General features: G+C 39.6%; 1 protein-coding gene across 5 annotated transcripts in view; it reads right to left on the reverse strand.

The window, feature by feature from the left end:
• Positions 1 to 17147, reverse strand: part of tmem260 (transmembrane protein 260) — a 30899-nt gene extending 13752 nt beyond the window's left edge. For 2 of the 5 annotated variants that reach the window (XM_032547814.1, XM_032547813.1), the window contains exons 1-3: positions 16754 to 17147; positions 12140 to 12171; positions 10594 to 10745 (exon numbers count right to left, since the gene is read on the reverse strand). In XM_032547814.1, the coding sequence (XP_032403705.1) occupies positions 10594 to 10745; positions 12140 to 12171; positions 16754 to 16862 (293 nt within the window). In that variant the 5' untranslated portion in view covers positions 16863 to 17147. Of the gene's footprint in view, positions 1 to 1646; positions 3519 to 6517; positions 6639 to 6780; positions 6867 to 10593; positions 10746 to 12139; positions 12172 to 16753 lie in introns of those variants that run through there. The other 3 variants (XM_032547815.1, XM_032547816.1, XM_032547817.1) reach the window with 3 other exon arrangements.
• Positions 17148 to 18165: the final 1018 nt, after the last annotated feature.

Consider the following 18165-nt stretch of genomic DNA (forward strand, 5'->3'; position numbering starts at 1 on the left):
AAAATAAAAACAACAAAGTCAGCAACTTCAAACTGCATACAAATTTTCCGGTGAAATAAGCTCCTACTTCTTTCAGACTAATTTAGGAACCAGCGATAATCTTCCTTCTGCCCAATTTTTGCTTCTCGGACCAGACCTTCAAAAAAAAAACACACACACACTCGCTGTGAAATGAGGTAATTCATCAGAACTTCGTTCCCAGCAGCCGGTTGATCTCAAACAGAGAAACCACCGTGGTGGAGATAGCACTTTATCCTCCGCTTCTTAAATATAATGTACGCACAAAAGTTTTCCCTTCCCTCCTCTCCTGTGCCGTTCCCATCTCCTCTGCGGTAATTGAAGCAAACTTGGGATAATCTGTCATATGCTAAGACCCAACACTTACTACTATGAGAGACAGAGAGAGGGGGGAGAAATTAAGGGGACAAAATAGTGCAGAAAAGTGTGCATTAAAGGGGGGAGACAGCGTGCGGGATGTAGGATGAAATACAGGAAAAGGAAAGAAAAAAAGTTCATGACGAGAGAAGGGAAAGAAAGGAAAGAAAAAAAGCAGCCCAGTCCCCAGCATGCTGGCTCTGAAATATGAACAGGCTCGACAATTAGGGAAGTCAGGCAGTATGGCCCTTTCCACTATTGTGTGGAGTGGCTTAGAGTCCTCATCAGCCTATCAGCTAACTGACAGGCAGAGAGCTGCTCTATTCAGCACCGCAGATACAAGCTGCAGGCCAAACGGCTGCCAGGTCCCTTATGACCCCACAATCCCTTGCCGGTGACAGCTTCAAGCTCCATAGCAAATTAGGCGCTCTCACATTACAATCGCAGAAGACAGATTCCATTAACGGTATCTGAAATTGAGTAGAGAGCAGGCCCGTTATCAGACCTGACTCATAAGCACCGCCATTAATCACAAGGCATGATACCATTTATACATTTCCAGCTCTCTGCCTGCCGCTGTGATAGTCAGTCACAAAAGGCCTGATGAGACTTAGGCTAGGGGAACAATGGAGCTTTCTGAGGAAAGCACGGCAAATCAGGGAAAAAAGGAAAGGGAGAGCGAGAGAAGGGTAGGGAAAAAAACTCCAGCTTGCTGACTACTTCCCATTTTCTCACCCACCCTCTACTATTTTCCCTCTGTGTTCTCTGAATGAGACTGTACAGTATATGTGAGAGTGTGTGCACTTAAAAGGGGGGATGGGATGTCGAGTCGTGGGTCTTAATAAGAGATAGCAGCGTCTTTCTCGCTGCACCGCTCCAGGAATTAGTTGTAACTTGCAGGAAGGATGAAGAAGGGTGGCAGCGCGAGGGAGGGGAGCAGACGGGGACTTTTGTTGAGGTGCAGAGACCTCCCGCACCCATAATTTTACCTCACTGCATGACAATTAACCCACAGCACATGGACTTAGCGGGGGTGGGGGCTGGTTTAGGGGTATAGCACAGGGTGCAGGGTAGTCATGGGGGGTCCAGCAATGTGGCTATTAAACAAAGTCTGCCCCTGCTTCTGAAGTTCGTCTGATGGCCACATTTTCCATCACACTCAGTCCTGTTTTCACCTTCTTTCTTCTCTTAAATGCCCAACAAATCTCTCTGGTGGATCTTGTCAGTCATTAGGAGTGCAGTGATGTGAGTACAGAGCAGCTTGTAATGACCTGTCTGTGTGAGCAGGACCACCTGGGTCCCAGTCAGCCTCCTGGGCATTTCCACAGCTCACTCCTGCAGGCTGGGTCCTCCCGGGTCTTCTTGGGTATGAACAGGACACATCCTGACATGGGCATGGCCGTGTTCCCTGTTATCAGCAGTCGGTGCAGAGCAGGCTGCTGCTCAGTGACAATGGGCTGGTTGAGACTCAGCAGGAAAGTGACAACAGTCAACAATGAGAAACTCATACAGCAAATAAATTCAAAGCCTAATGAGAGATATATTTTAAGTATTTATTTCTGTTATTTTGATGTGAATATTGCATAAAACCAAGACAAAAAAACAGGGTTTCATCAACTCATATTTAAGGCTTTTTAAGACCTTTTAAAGACTAATATGAAAAACATTTAAGACCTGTTTCACGACTGAAATGTACAAGAGAAAATTGCATATTTTACATTGTAGTAGTACCAAGCTTTTTTTGCACAGAATGCACATAACATTGTATAGGTTGGCAAGAAGTAAGCCAGTGAAGAAGACAAATGTTGTCCAGCAAACAGTCAATAAATTTAAACCTACCCAACATAGATGCAAAAATTAAAAAAAATAGCTAACTAGATAAGCAGCCAGTTTGAGGGAGCCTCAATCTCTGTTGCTGGTGCAATTTGTTCTATCATGGATTTCCTTCCACTAAACTTTCCATCAAAATTCTTGGCTCTAAAAATGTAAGAACAGCAGTTACCTTTTGTAGCTTACCCTCTGTCAAGCCAGCAGTATTTTCCATGATTGAGGAGACCAGAACATAATTTTGAATTATAGATATTTTTTATTGGCCTTATGTAATATTCTAATTTTATGAGATTTTTTTTCTCATTAGCAATACATTGTGATCATCAAAATTAACATAAACACTTGAACACTCATTACTATGTGTAATGAATCTATAGATCACAAAACTGGCTTCTAAAACTGAAATACATACATTTTTCAGTGATAAATTTGACTGTCATCAAAAATAGAATTAGATATGTTGCTAAGTTTAAAAAACCTAAATGAAAGGATTCAATTAAAAAATTTTTTGAAGTGTTGTAAATTACACTTAAAACGAAACAAAAGGATTGCAAAAAAATATATACTTTTTACTTCCCCTCAAGGATGCAAGAAAATCTCTGAATAATCACCTTGAAGAACCAAATGAAACCTGCATGTTTACTCACTCCGTTCTACAACATCGGGCGGACGGGCGCCAGCATCAATCGTCGGCTAAATAACAGCATACAAAAAGCCTACACCAGCACTCTGTAGTGAATGAGGATTTACAATGGAGCTGGCCAAGCAAGCCGCTGTCACACACCACCCAGGGGAGCAGACAATACCACAGCTGTGCTACTGTGGATCAGAGCTGCGCTGCTCTCTAACTGAGTAGTGGCAGCGCTGGAAAGGAATCACACATTCCTGAAGAGGGTAGAAAGCCCCGGAGAGGAGGTGGCCAGCTCAGGCTGAGGCCGAGGTTTCCAGCTGGCCCTCGCTCACACACCCCGGGGGCTCCCCTCTGGCCAGGACCCCAGCCAGGGTACTTAGCAGCTATTATATGAAGGGTAAGTGTGTGATGTACTGCTTTGAAGTTTCAAAGCCAAGCAAGATAGACAAACATTTAAATGATAATGTATGTCATGAAATCAAAGGCTGGGCTAAATCAAATACTGCAAAGTGTCAGTTTGTCATTATTGAATGATGAACTGGTACATGTATATAACACCATTATACACTCTTATTAACAATGAGTAGCTACATATATATTGAGTCTTCTAAAAAGAACTCATACTTCTTTTAAGGAGAACTATAGTGAGTTCTTAATTCATTTATTTTCATTTATTTCTTTTGAACAATTTGAGTTATTGTCAGAAGAAAAACATAAATAAAGTAAAACTTATACTCAAAGAAATGGTCCACACATTTTTTAAATTTTTATTACATTTACTTTTTGGTTTTAGAAATTTAAAATTTAAACATTTACCATAATATTTATCTCTACTTCAAGTGAGAGATGACACAAAACATAATATATACTTCTAGATGGGAAACGTGTTTCAACAGCAGCTGAGTATTTACAGTTTTTTTTTTTAGAGGTTTACCTTTAACTGTCAACTAGTTAATTGCCACCTGTATCAGTACTCTTCAACAGTAGTTCAATTACATTATGGGGTTCTTCAAGGTTCTATGTTAGGCCAGCTTATGTTAGGCCAGTTAATCATCATAAAGATTAACTCTAGAGTTAATCTTTATGATGTATACTGTATAACATCTCTTCTTATTGCTTAGTGGATAGCAAACAAATGAGAAGACACTCTATTGTACAAAGCTGTTAAATCGGGGACTAAATATAAATGCTGAGCCTCAATGAAAATAAAACAGATTATTTTCTTGATGGCATTGATAGGTTTGTCGTCCACCTACCTTAAAAAAACTACTTTACAATGGCTGGTGATAGGAGCTGTTCTTGATATTATACTTGCATATTTATTTATCCATAGTAATGTGCCTTTAATTTAATTTCACCTTTTATCTATGATTTAATTATAATATTATTTTACTCATATTTTTGTTGCTCTCATTGATACTTACTGTGTGTTCCTTTAGGACAGCAAGAAGTTGTTTGCAGATCTGTTATTTAACTAAACTTAAACCCTGACTTTTGATGTAGATTTAAAATATTTCCTCACAGATAACAGGTCACTGATATATTACTGAAATAACAAAGGATTTTTTTTTCTGCAGTACTTAAATACAATATATTGAACATGAATATATAAATATGTAAAATTAACCTAACAATATAAATATTTTTGCCAATTCAAAACATTTTTCCTAGAATCTGTTATTTAACACATTTTTCACCAATCGTAGATCCTGGAGCCAATCCCTGCATTCCTTCTTCCATCCTGTGTGCAAATGTAAGGCTGAAGGATAAACGAGGGTCCCGGGCTCCTTCCAGGAGAGCCCCCCTGAGCTACAAGTGCATGTAAAATTAATCACCACAATTCTCCACAAACAATACAGCCACTGACATGACAATTTCTCCCAGAATGCCATCTTAATCTCCACCCCACACACAAAAATTATGGGAATAAAAGAAAAAAAACAATTTAGAGAAACCCTCCTGTTTATGCAATTCCCTGAATACCATTTCTATTGCTGCTTTTTCCAACAAAGTCATTAGGCACACACCAGCAATATATAAATGTTGCTGTATAGATTCCATTAACTAATTCTGGGTGAATTGTAATTGCCGAGTCTGATCTGTCTCTGTGCCTGGTGCCTTATTAAGGCAGCCTGTGGTGGGCGAGGAATGTAATATTGACGTCCGAGACAGACACAATCTCAGGCCCACGGGCGAAAGGAATATTAAACCGCTACTGTATTCTGCTGCCTATCTAGCCCTCCTCTCCGCCACCCCTCAGCTCTATCCTCACGCCGTAGCCAGTAATGAGGAAATAACATCTTCATTAGACATCTGTTTAACTGTATTAGAGGATAAGTCCTGGGGGAACCATTGGTCATGCTGAGGATGGGGAGAGCAGAGGAGGTCTGTTGGACTACAATATGACACATGAGATACAGCAGAAAGAAAACAAAAGGGTCCAGAGGGCTTGGGGGGCAGGGGGATTCTGGAAATGCACAGTGACTGGAATCAGCAGGGGTTGTGCTCTGCCGACCCAGATCAGCGATCACCTGGTTGAAAGCTAAAGATCCAGGCTTTTTTTCAGACAGTGAATGTACCATATGAACAGGTTCCACAGCGCTCTTTTGTGTAGAAGTTGTTACTGAGGCAACAACTTTTTTTGTGTAAAAGTTGTTCCCTCTAAAACACAAACGTTTAGCTATTTCCAGTATAGGAAGGAAGCACAAAAGCTGCAAGAAGCTTCTAGAAAGGAAACTGTCCTGTATTTGTAGATTTTAACTCCTGAGCCGTTTTTGGAAGATATTTTTTATATTACTGTAAACAAAACAATTGTATTTTTGACACTTCAATTTATACAAAAAGATTTTTAAAAATGTTTGCATAAATATATGTTATGAGGTTTTAATATGTGGTGTGATGTGACAAATTAATTTAATTAACATAGAATAAAAGATTGGAAAAAAATTTGTCACATTCGATGGTCACTGAGCAGTTACCTAGCAACCCCAGCTGAGCTCCAGCACATTTGGTCAGATGGTTTTATTGCTGTATGTGCTGTAGAATGGCTGCTGGAAAAGACAAGTGTTTTGTTGTTGAGTTACTATTCAGAAACAACTTGCTGCATTCTTGTTGGTTGTGCAGGAAGCTCTACTTCTGCTTTTCAAAGATGTACGGTTGTATTATTGAGCATCTATTTGCAGCCATTTTCACATGCGAGTGTAAATGGTGACTTAAGGCAGAAGCCACTTATTTGGATTAAAAGTGACAAAAGGCCCTAAAATAGCTCATTCTGGAAAGAGCTCAAAATAACAGTAAAATCTCATCATCAAGAATGACTTTGTACATAAAATGTCATTAACATGTTTGGTTTAGCCCATTGACCTCTTCTAACCCGTTCAGGGAAGCATCAGAGGTTACCTTAAATAGTTTTTAAAAAGGAACTTCCTAAAATCCATGTCGGATGTGGATTTTACAAAACCAGTAACTGGAAATCAGCCTTTATCTCTCAGTGCATCTTTAGAAAAACTCATTTTCTTATGTCTGCTTGGGATAAAGATTTCACCCGAGCGCAGCAGATGTGAGAAGGAGGGGCAGCCTGGTCACCTGCAGGGAGAGGTGAGAAAGGCATCTAACAAAACAAACCTATTCAGCTGTTCTCACCAACACGATACACCTTACTCCTGTGGAAAAACAGCCCACCTGAGCGAGGAGAAAACGTGCCATCCTGACCATATGGTGAAGGTCCTTATAAGGAGCACGAGATGGCTGAAAACCCATTCTCCTGTCCACTGAGGCATCAGCTGTGCCACATGGGCTCTCTCTGGAGGGAAAGAGAGGTCAGACGTGTTTGCTTCCGCAGGTCTGTTATGTAATCAAGTGATCAAACCAAATGTGCTGATGACTGAGTGTTTTTTTTGCGTATTTTTATTTCCCGATATGATGGCTGTCAGCTCTTAACGCACCCGCTCCGGGTTTCTCAGGATAAGCTCAGGAACGGAAAGAGATTCCTCTCAGGTAGCAGAGATTCAGAGCAGCTTTGGCAGATAAACTGTGAAATGAAAGAGAGTGCGTAATATGGAGCTGTCTGGATTATCCCGCTACGAAGGGTGCATTCCTCCACAAACTCACGGCTGAGACCTGTGGCACTTCACCCAACATTTCCTCCGTGAAAACTCTGAGTGCAATCAATGGTGATTATCATTACGTCCGGCATCCTCAAAGGCTTGTCAGGCCGCGGTGTGAAAACATAAAAAGACATGCAATTTGGCAATCAAACCGCATGATCGAGCCAAGAGGGCTGTAATTGACAAATCAAAGGAAGGCTAAAATGCTGCATTTAAACTTATGCAAGAGAGAGAATTGGCTTCCGAGCCTATCAACTTACATTCCCTCCACATTAACCACGGCAATCTGGCCAACTAATTTAAACTGATACATCAAAGGCTTGCCATGTTGGGTGTATTCCAGACAAATTTCAAGGTCTTACAAATTTATCATTTGATGGAAACTGCCAACAAGTACCCACATTAATTTCAATATTTCTTCCCATCTGAACATAATCACACGACACAATCGTTTGATTGAGGTTGGGTATATTTCTGAGCTGAAGAAAAACTGCATAAAATGTAATAGAAAGAGACAAAAATAATGTTTCTGAATCTAATTACTGAGGGAAAAGACTCAGAGAATTTGTCAAAGAATGATCAGCTGGTCATTTTTCTAATGAAGAAAAGGTCAAAGCAGAGTTTACTGACAGAAACTGAACCAATTTTAAAATTCTGGATTCATCCAGAATACAGGGGTCCATTATGTCAAAACTAGTTAGTTTTCCAGACTCAAATTTCCAGAGTTCTCAGTCGCGTCAGTCCATTTTGAAAGTATAAATGTAAGAATTCATTACAGCTGGTTGTTAGGTTGTAGCTCCTTCTTAATGCTTAAATAAAGCCTGCAGTTTTCCAGACAGCAAAGGAACTCTAAAAGTAACTGGTTTTCTGCAAAAGTGCATTTGACCATTCTTCTGGACCTGTCAATAACTCCCTTGCTACACAAAATGTTCCACAGAATCATAGCCCAACCTAAATAGGTCCTGGACAGATAATAACTAAAGCTTTTTAAGCTTATTTTTCCAAATTGAAAGCATAGATTATACATTCTCACTTCAGCTTATGTGATGAGACTTTGCTCTGGCTCTTCTCTATTCCACTGAACCGGGTTGAGTGGAGGGTATGGTTTTAGCTCCTCATAATGACCATTTATTGGAATATAATCCATAACTGAATCTAAATCCTCAGAGATTACAATAAGGCTACATGCAGAAAGCTAAACATCACCCTGACATGTTTTCTGCCAATGGAATAAAAAAAAAACAGTACTCCAACTCGCTGCAATATTGCAATAAATGCATTTTTTGGAGTCAGTTATTCTATTGATTATTCTGACGAGTAATCAAATATAAAATTGTCACATTCCACAGATTTTTCAAAAATACATTAAAAGATGCAAATAAACCAATTAAATTTCTTTTTAAATAAGAAAAAATACTTTTTATTACCTAAAATGCAATGACCAAGTTAAGCTAATGCTATGCTATCTGTGAAGTTTTGAATAAAACATATTTACAGAGAAAACATGTTTTCTCTGTATTTACAATAAATATATAATAAATATATTATAAATATACTTATTGTAAATACATGCAAAAGGTTTCTTTTCTACAGTTTTGGCCTACTTACTGTTCTAAACATGTTTTTATTCAGCAAATGACCTTTTTTGAGTCTGTATACTACCGTTGAAAATGAATCAAGTACTAAATTAGCAGATGATTGTTTTAATAATCAATTAATTGTTTCAGTCCAAAATAAAATTGCAATGAAAGTGGTCAGAATGCATTGTTCTTCTTTTAAAGTAAATAGAAGATTGCTGGTGAAGTCTGAACTGAAAGGCTCCCTATTTTGTGTCATAGCCTTGCTTTTTGCTGACAAACACACTTATAGGCAAAGCACCACACATCTGGCACTGTCACAATTTCATCTTCGTTTGCCCTCCTGCTGCATACTCGCAGAAGTTACATCATGCTCCCATCACGAAAGAAGCAAATTAGACGTGGAAGACTGGAAATGTTTCGGTTTGCATCAACTGGGACAAAAAAGTAAAATGGTCACACTGAGCCACCACCAACAATGCAATGTGGAAAATGACTGTGATGCGCATAAGGGTGATGTAAGGCCAACCACAAGGAGGAAAAAAGATGCACAACAAACGCAAACAAATCAGATGCTCCTTACATGATGGAGTCAGCATGCAGGCGAAGCTGCATGGTGGGTAGATGACAATGCAGAGACTGTAACCTGTCTTCACGGTTGAGTGAGGGGAGAGGTGGCTAAACAGAGGCGAGAGGGAGGAGCACGGTTAGTGATCCTGCTCCCCTCAGACACTGGAGGCAAGAAGGTGGAGATTAGAAATCGTGCCATGTCAGGATTGGGAGCATGCTGGGCAGCACTGGGGCAGGGGAACATGGGACGTCAGGGGGGGGCGGGGCTGCAGGGCACCATAATTGTGATATACATACACACACACGCACCATCACGACGGGTGGTTGATGGGTAAACAGGCAGGGAAGGGCGGTGGGAGGAAAGAGGGCGGCTGGGTTCTGCTGCTGAATACTGAACAGAGGATCAGGGATGCCACTGCATGTCAGTCAGGACCTAAAAATACTGCTCCATGTTACAGACGGCATCAAAAGTAAGCAGAGAAATGTTGAGATGACGCTTCCGTTCAGAACTGGCTAAAGTGTACTTTACAACGCTTTGAAAAAAGATTCAGGAAACTTTTTTGTATCTTCTCAAATAAAAATGTGAAAATGTGACATTTGTATTAAGCTTCCTTTAATATAACAACCCAAAATGAAATCAGCCTCAAAAGTCACCAAATTAGTCAACAAAATCAAAAACCAAATTTGTTTCTCAGAACAGACAACCCACTTAAGTAAATAATGATTATAAACTGAAATCTCAATCTCGTTGTAATCTGTTGATGACAATGACAAATAAATCTTATCTTATCTTATCTAAATGCAATTGACCACACAGAAAAAAATAATGATCAGGACAACAAACATTAGTGATAAAATACCACTGTATAAAGAAAACTATAAAAAGCTTCATTTAAACCAAACATGTGGAAGAAGGTGCTCTGCTCAAATGAGATCTGAGTTAGACTTTTGGAAAAGCAATAATGCACATCGCTCCACACACACCATTCCCAACAGAAAACAGAGTGGTGGCAGCATCATGCCGTGGAGAGGCTTTTGCATGTGTTCGACAAGGTCCACAACAAAATCCACTGAGGATCTGCTGGCATACTGTTAAGGGATGCGTTAGCAGGACTGCAGATTAAACATGATTGGATGGATGAGATGTTTGTATTTCTACAATTGACTATATCGAACAGGAAAAGATTTTGCTTTTGGTTGTTTTGCTAAAGATGAATCTAGTTCTATGGATGTCTTATAGGAAACTGCATAATAATAAGTTAATTGTACAGATGTAATTTAGAAAGAATAGATATTGTGATATGAAGTAAAAATTAGATTTGTAAATATGTAGAATCCAAGATACCTTCTCTTTAAAGGAAGAACTCCAAAAATATTCAGAAATTGTAAAATTTACTCAAAAAGACAAGGAATACATTTACTCTGAGGTTAAAAAAAACCCCAAAATAAAATCAATGTACAGTGATGAAAAAACCATAGAGCAGTTAAGTATGTATTTTCATACCTGCAGACTGTCAGAGTGAAACAACCACAAGCTGCAGCTCCTAGAAGGCTGCACATAAGGTTGACACTGTGAGCTGGAGACAACCAGGGCAGCAGATACATAGACAAACGGGCCAAGAGTGTGAAGACTGGATATCCTGGAGGATGAGCCACCTGAGAACGAAATGACAAAATCTTTCATCAAAACAGCTCAAGCTCAGTCAGATTAGCTTGAGTAGAAAAGAAGACAATTTTCCAGAAAGAACAGTTCCAGTTATAGCAGGCCAGATTTGGCCCACAGACCTTGAGTTTGACACATGTGGTCTATCACATCTATTGTGGTTTAACGTGACAAAATGTCAAGAAGTTCAAGGGGTATGAATACGTTATAAGGCACTGTATGTTGAACTAGCAATCCTTTATAGATAATGCAGTCATATACAACAGAAATAAAGAAAAACTAGCTTGGTATGACGGCTGCTGACTTTACTACTACAGCGCACATCTCCTCCTGCTTCTTCTGGCCTCTTCCCAAGGACAACACAGCTCCCCTGGGCCCGTGATGAAGCACGTGGTGCTCAACAGCCTCAGCCCCCGAGCCACCTAAGAGCCGCAGTCGCTCTCGCCTGGGGGATCTCGGCAATCACAGCAATTAGCCGCTAAGTCTCCTCCACCCAGATAAAGGCTCAGTCATTAAACACAGGCTCATTCCCTGGCACTGATAACACAAGCCGTGCAGGCAGGGAGAAAGGACAGCTCCTCACAAATGAGCACAGAGCTGAAAGGTGAAAAAGTGACTGCTGCCACAGTCACCTCAAACAAGGAGAAGTCTTGGTGGGTAATTTCAGCTGTGAAAAAGGGAATAAATCTGAGTGAACATAAAAAGATGGCACAGACTTGAAGATGCATCTAAAGAAATAAAAAAAGGCATAATGGGGGATTGTTTGAAGGATGAAAGAAGAGCTAAACAACTGATCTAAGTGTAGAGACGTGCAGCTAAAGGCCACTGTTGGAGCAAATGGAAGCAGATCTCTGCAGCTCTGGGGACCATGAGAGGGGGCTCCGGCAGCTTGGGGCAAAGGGACAGCCTGCGAGGCCCTGGGGAGGCCTGAACGGCAGACAGGCAGGCCACACGGACTGCAGCACTAACCACAGGATTACTGGCATAGTGACACCGACACAGCCTCCCTAAAAGGATCACAGCGGCGTAATAAACTTTATTAAATAATAAAACTTATTATAACTGTTAACCCGATTTAGTTCATTCTTTGCGGCTTACACACACACACAAAAAAGAGGGGTGGATATAATAAGCCTTATACCGTACATAAGGCAAAGCCTACAAAAGCCATCGCCTTACCATTGACTTTAATTGGATTTGAAAAACGGGTTGCAAATTATAGCATTCTCTACTTGCAACTTAGTAAAATAAGTGTATAGAAAAGCAGGGGGAAAAACCTGTGGACTGAAAGTAAATTAATCTGCTTTCTGCCCATGCTTAATTAAACTTCCCTAATGCTTATAAGAGTTAATGAGTGAATTGATTAAACAATACGGCTAATACTTACCCCCAGCTCACATGCGGTGGTGATCAGCTCTCCTGTGGAAGGAAGAAGGGAAGGAAATTAATGTAAACCCAATAATTATTATTAAGAGACAAGTCTGCTCCCAAAGTTTTCCCAAATCAAATACTTGCACTGGGGTTTTGCATTAATTTGCCAGGATCAAAACCTGCAAATCTTCCCAGTGTGACATTTCTTAAGCGGCACGCTCATTCTCTTCATCTTGCGCGTCTCCCCTGATGCCACCCTCCCTTCTTCTGCACACACACACACACGCAGATATAAACACACGCGCAAACCATGAGACTCCCTCTCCAATGCCCTGTCACACAAAGACACATATGCAGATCTGAGAATAATGCTTCCACTTCCATCCTCCCCGTGCATCAGGGTCCCTTCCCTTCTTCCTTTCTTTCACCGTTCAATGTGCCTCTCTGCCGCTCCCACACTCCCAGTGTCTTAGTGTCTCCTTTAGTCCGTTGGGCACAAACAGAAAAGGCTACGTCGGTGACAGTCACAGAATGAGGTAAGCTTAAAAAAAAAAAGGAGCCGGCTGCGCAGTTTTCTGACAAGCTCTGTGTGAGGCGCCGCACAAAGTGAAAAGAAAACCCCTAAAAGCTATTTGAGGCAGCTTTAATGTATCTGGGCGCAAACCCATTTGTGCCAGAATACACCCAGAGCGTTTCAAATTATACTGATTTCTCACCCAATGTTTGCATCTCCCACTCATGGAAATTGAAATTTGGTTCAGATTAAATGACATTGATAAATGCTTGGGGGATCAAGATGGCTCCCTCTACTGGTGCTCCAGGGAAAGTCCTCTTCTCGTCACATTTATCCAGTGAGAGTGATGTTTTGTTTCCTTTAAAATTTAGAAAGCATGTAGGTGACGTTTACTCAAGATTTAGGAGTCAAACTAGTTCTCAAAGTTACCAAAACAGAGAAATGTAAAACCACAAATGTCAATGTATTATTATTGAAATTTTATGTGACAGACCAGCACTAAGTAGTAGGTAAATGAGGTGGAAGGACGTTTACATGTTATTTTTTGGAGGGGTTAAATAAAAATTTGAAAAGTGTGGCATGCATATGTATTCAGCATGTATAAGCAGTCAGAAGTCACCTAGTTAGAAAATAAAGTCTGCCTGGGAGTAATTTTTAGCACAAAGGCTGTTTTGGCAGTTCCTGAATCAACCACCCACTAACAAAACATGGTGGTGGCAGTGTCATGCTGTAGGAATGATTTTCTTTAGCAGAAAGGGAAGATGTTAAGAATTGAAGGGAACTAATATTGCAAACTGAACCTTACAAAATAAATACTGCTCTAAGAAAGGAAAATTATGCATCACCAGGGTAGACTTCTCAAGAACAAGCTGCACAACTTTACAGCTTAACAGTAAAATATTTGCATTCATTCATATTTTGAAATGTAAACACATAATTTATTATTGTTTTTATGAAACTTTAGTGGAAAAAAAGTTTCAAAATTCTGTTTTTTAGATTTGGAAAAAATATTAATTTGAGTTTTTCCTTTTTAATTACAAAAAGAATCAAAAACAATTATTTTCCTCACAAGAAAAAGATAATAATTGTGTATAATCTCTAAACCGCAGATTTAGACTCATCTCCAGCTATTTGCCACCGCAAAAATGTCAGTGTCTAGATGTCCAAAGCTGGTATCTACACCTGTAGTTGTAGTGAAACAAAGGTTTTACTCATTATTGACCTCATAAACAAAGGTCATCAACACCTTTTATGATTTTTATTTATGAAAAATATTCCAAACCATCCAGAATATTCCTTTCACTTTGCAATTATTTAAAATCATACCAAACCTCATTGAAGTTTGTAGTTGTAACCTGACACAATGAGAAAAAGTTCAAGGGGTAGAAATACTTTTCCAAAGCGCCATAAAAACATAAATGATTATTTCAAATGCAAGCAGCGGCAAGTGTGTTTACATATCACAAATAAACATGTGCAGAGCAACAACATCGTCCACAACAGACCTCCATTTTAGAGCAGAATGGCTGAATTTCAGATGGCACTGGTTGCTATTTTGCAACCCTGTCGATACAGCGAATTACGATGCCTAAAATTCTGCCACACGAGGAGCCCAAACACTTATCAGTCTAATGGACCATGAAGTCAGAACTCCTCCACCTGCACGGCTTAAATGTTTTTACAGCTCAGTTTCACCTGGCATCAGCCGCCAGCTACCAGCCATCATTCCACATCACACTTTCTCATCCTTCATCAGTTTCTCAATTTCACTCATTTTCCCGCAGTAGTGGCACACTTTTACCCCATTCAGCACAGAAACTAGCACTAAGCCAAAACATTCATCTCAGTGCCACAGAGATGCGGTTCTGCAGCCCCAGTACTAAAAAGGGAAAATATTGAGTCTACAGGGATGCAGCACGGGTGCCAAAAGTCTTTGTGATTGTGGAGCATGGGCACCCACATCAGTCTTCCCATAATCCCCATCATTTCCACACTTCACATTCCTAGACAACAGCGTACCCACGGGGCTGCGCTCAAGCCTCTCCAGGGCACATCACACCTAAAGAGATTAGGACACAGAGACGGAGACCTGGAGAATTCGGAAGGGTGTTCAGCTGGCACTATCAGAGCGGGCATCCTGCACCGTCCCTAAACACTGTGGAGAAGGGGCTGGCCGTTTTTTCAAAGACCCTGCTAGACAGCAGCACAACCAGCAGGGCTACTCAGCGCTCCAATTGCCCGCTCCTCTCCTCAGCTCTTTTTTATGTGGTCGAGCTTTCCTTATCCTTTCATTCTCGAGAAACGCTTTCCCTTCTGCAGCTGAGCAGTGCACACCTAACAAGTAGAGCCTTCACGCCTCCAAGTCCACATTTATAAGTTTGTAACCTTGCTATCACTCCTAAATAAATTAATTGTATGAGGCATCTGAGTGAGACGCAACAGAGTTGCAAATTAAATAAATATATTTCCATTACAGAATGTGTCTCTGTTGATGTCACAAGTGTCATGTTTTAGCTGAAATATTTAGTTATAGGGACAATAAATATAAATTACATCATCTTTCAATTTTAGGATTTTACACATCAGGACATAGTAAAACTGATCTCACCTTAAGGTTTAAATCTAACCGCAAGTGCAAAAACTAACTTCATCCTTGCTACTTTTGTTGGATTTAAACCATAAACTAGCAGTTAGTCAAATACATTCAATTAATTCATCTTAATTACAATGATCACCTGAAGGAAAGCAGGAGATTTGACACTTAGTCACTTTCTGCAGCAACACAATGCAAAGGAGGAATGACATTAGAATGACCCAAGAGAAGCAACATTTCTGCACCAACCAAAGAGAAATCACAGAAAACCAAGTACTCTGTGTCAGGCTGCACAATTAGAAAGGTGTAACACCAGTTAGCATGTAATTGGTGTTACACAGTTAGCATGTAAAATGCTGAAATTCATCCAAAAAAAAACAAACAGATTTTTATAAAAGATCAAGGGAGGAAGCCACTTCCCTCTAAAAACAATATGGTAACATGATGTCTGGTCTGCATCTGAATCAAAACAACATGTTTGCTCAAAATGCACAGCATCACGTTTGAGAGAAAGTATAAACCCATAATATCAGGATAGCTGAAGTTTGATCCAAACATGGTCAAAACAGGACAATGAGTCCCAAAACAGCAGCACATTTGTCTTTGCACCAGTCTCGTTGCATCATACCCACAAAAATATAGATTTTATTTGCTGTTGTGGGTCGCAGCTTCAAGAACTTCTGTAGCTAATGTAAAGTACATATAAAAATTAACATTAATTTTTATTAATGTTCTACTGGTCTACTTTTTTGTTGTATTTATAATACAGCAGATGCTTACTGTTCTAGATTAGGTTCAACAATATAATGCTTAATTTACCTAGAGATAAGTAAAAATTTCTGTATCTGTTTTTAAGATAAAAAATATATTCTACAATAATGAACCTGATCTATTGGATGGATAAAAGGACTTTTACAAGCCATGTACTTGGCTTTTATTTTGTGTATACCACTAAATATCAACATATTGACTAAATATTTTCCGTTGAATGAACATTGTATAACTAATTAACATTGTTTTACTATCAGCAATTGTTTTGTCCTTTTAGTCACAATTTTCTAGCTTCAATGTAAACAAAATGTGAGCTTTTCTAAACAGTGCAGCTGCCTTATATTTTGAAGTATACATTAAATTGTTTGTTTTGATATACAACTCTTAAACATTTCACATACAACCCTTTTAATATAACCTAATGCTGTAAACGCTGAAAGAGAATTTTATTGCATTTTAACCTAATAGCACTTAAATTTTTCAAATTAATTATCAGACATTAATAAAACGATTTTAACACTCAAACTTTCAATAATCTATATTGTTTTAATGTTGCTTGGCTTTTTCTTTATAACTGTAGATTAACAAGTTTAGTTTAGAGATCTTCATGACAGATCTACTGTTTGAATCAATGTACCTGCAGCACCATGGACAGCACCATCTCAACAAGGCGCAGCTCTATTGGCTGCCGCCGAAAAACAACAACAAAGCCACGTGACCTCAGCAGCACGAGTTAGCCCGGTAGCACCAACCTGAGTCTCCTCCGGGTACAGTCCTCTGCACACAGGGTATATACACTGCCGTTACGAAGGCGACCGTAGTCCCGGTCAGTATCCAGCCGCCATTCTGTTTCGCAAACATTTTTATGCGCTGTAAAATCCAGGAAGATGTCAGCCGTGTGTTGCTTAGCTAGCAGTAACACTTAGCATGCCTCCACATTTAGAGCCAAGCATTTTAGACTGAACTCTGAGCTATTTCCTGTTGTTAGCGACACAACCACACACGGACAACGTGTACCTAAGTTTAGATTTTGTCTACATAAATGGTTTTCGTTTTAAACGCATGATAATTAGATAAGTTGAGGCGCTTTTGTTGCCTTGGACATAGCATCCGGGAGCTTCACACGCCGTCTAGCAAATCACGCGATATTACCGAACGGGAAGTAATGAAAGGAAAAGTCAGAAAATCTGGAGATATAATCCTATCGCGTGTGGCTCGAGAGACAGAAAAAGCAGCTGTTACTGACTTTACTTCCGCTCATATGGAGAAAAACGGTCAATTTATGTTCTGTGTTTATTTGTGTTTACTTTTTCCACATCCTTTATACGAGACTCCAGAAGCAAAATAATTCTTCATGTGTTTAATGCAGTAGATAATTGAAAGATGCCTCATTTGCAATGTTCCAATTACATTTATCGTTTTAACACATCTGGCATTTTTAAATCAACACTTAAAGGCATCTTTACAAAACATTTTTCGCTTAGTCTGAGCCAAAAATTAAGTATTTATTTTTCAAAAACGGTTAATTTCCACACATGTGCTCTTTAGGTTTGTCATAGAGGCATATTGAATTCCCATTTGCACTCCTGATCAGTATCTTAGAGTAATTGTGGATGCAACACACAGCTACCAGAATTTGGTACGCATGTTTGTGTTCATTGTGGGATTTCTTATGCACACAGAGCCTGTTATTCATACATACATTATGTCTTATAGTAAGTTGATTGTTGGCGTTGTTAGTCTGCTTTTTCAGAACAAGTTTTGATACTGTTTGGGTATGTTTGTCAGACTATCCAAGTGTCCAATTTTCAACCAGCAAGCTGTTGATTCGAGGTGAAATTTTAGAAGGTACCCCCCTATTGTCATTGTTCAATCAAGTTTGAGCAATGCACTTGTATCTCTGGCAGTAAAACAGACCTACAACTAAAAGGTTTCTTCAGCAGGGATGTAAAGTGAGCTTAACAGTATGGACTGAGAAGGTGCAGACAGTTAGAGATGCCTGGCTGTTCCAAAATTAACAACTTTAAGCATAAGTATTTGCAGGGCAAGTCAAATATTTAATGTGGATTAGTATGATGAAGCAAAGATTTGATGTATTTGGCCACAATAGCAAAAAGCATGTTTTAAGGAGTTATTGTGAGGCTTTAAAACATAAGAACATCAT

The sequence above is a fragment of the Xiphophorus hellerii genome, chromosome 19 (genome assembly GCF_003331165.1).
Source record: "Xiphophorus hellerii strain 12219 chromosome 19, Xiphophorus_hellerii-4.1, whole genome shotgun sequence".
Classification (NCBI taxonomy): Eukaryota; Metazoa; Chordata; class Actinopteri; order Cyprinodontiformes; family Poeciliidae; genus Xiphophorus; species Xiphophorus hellerii.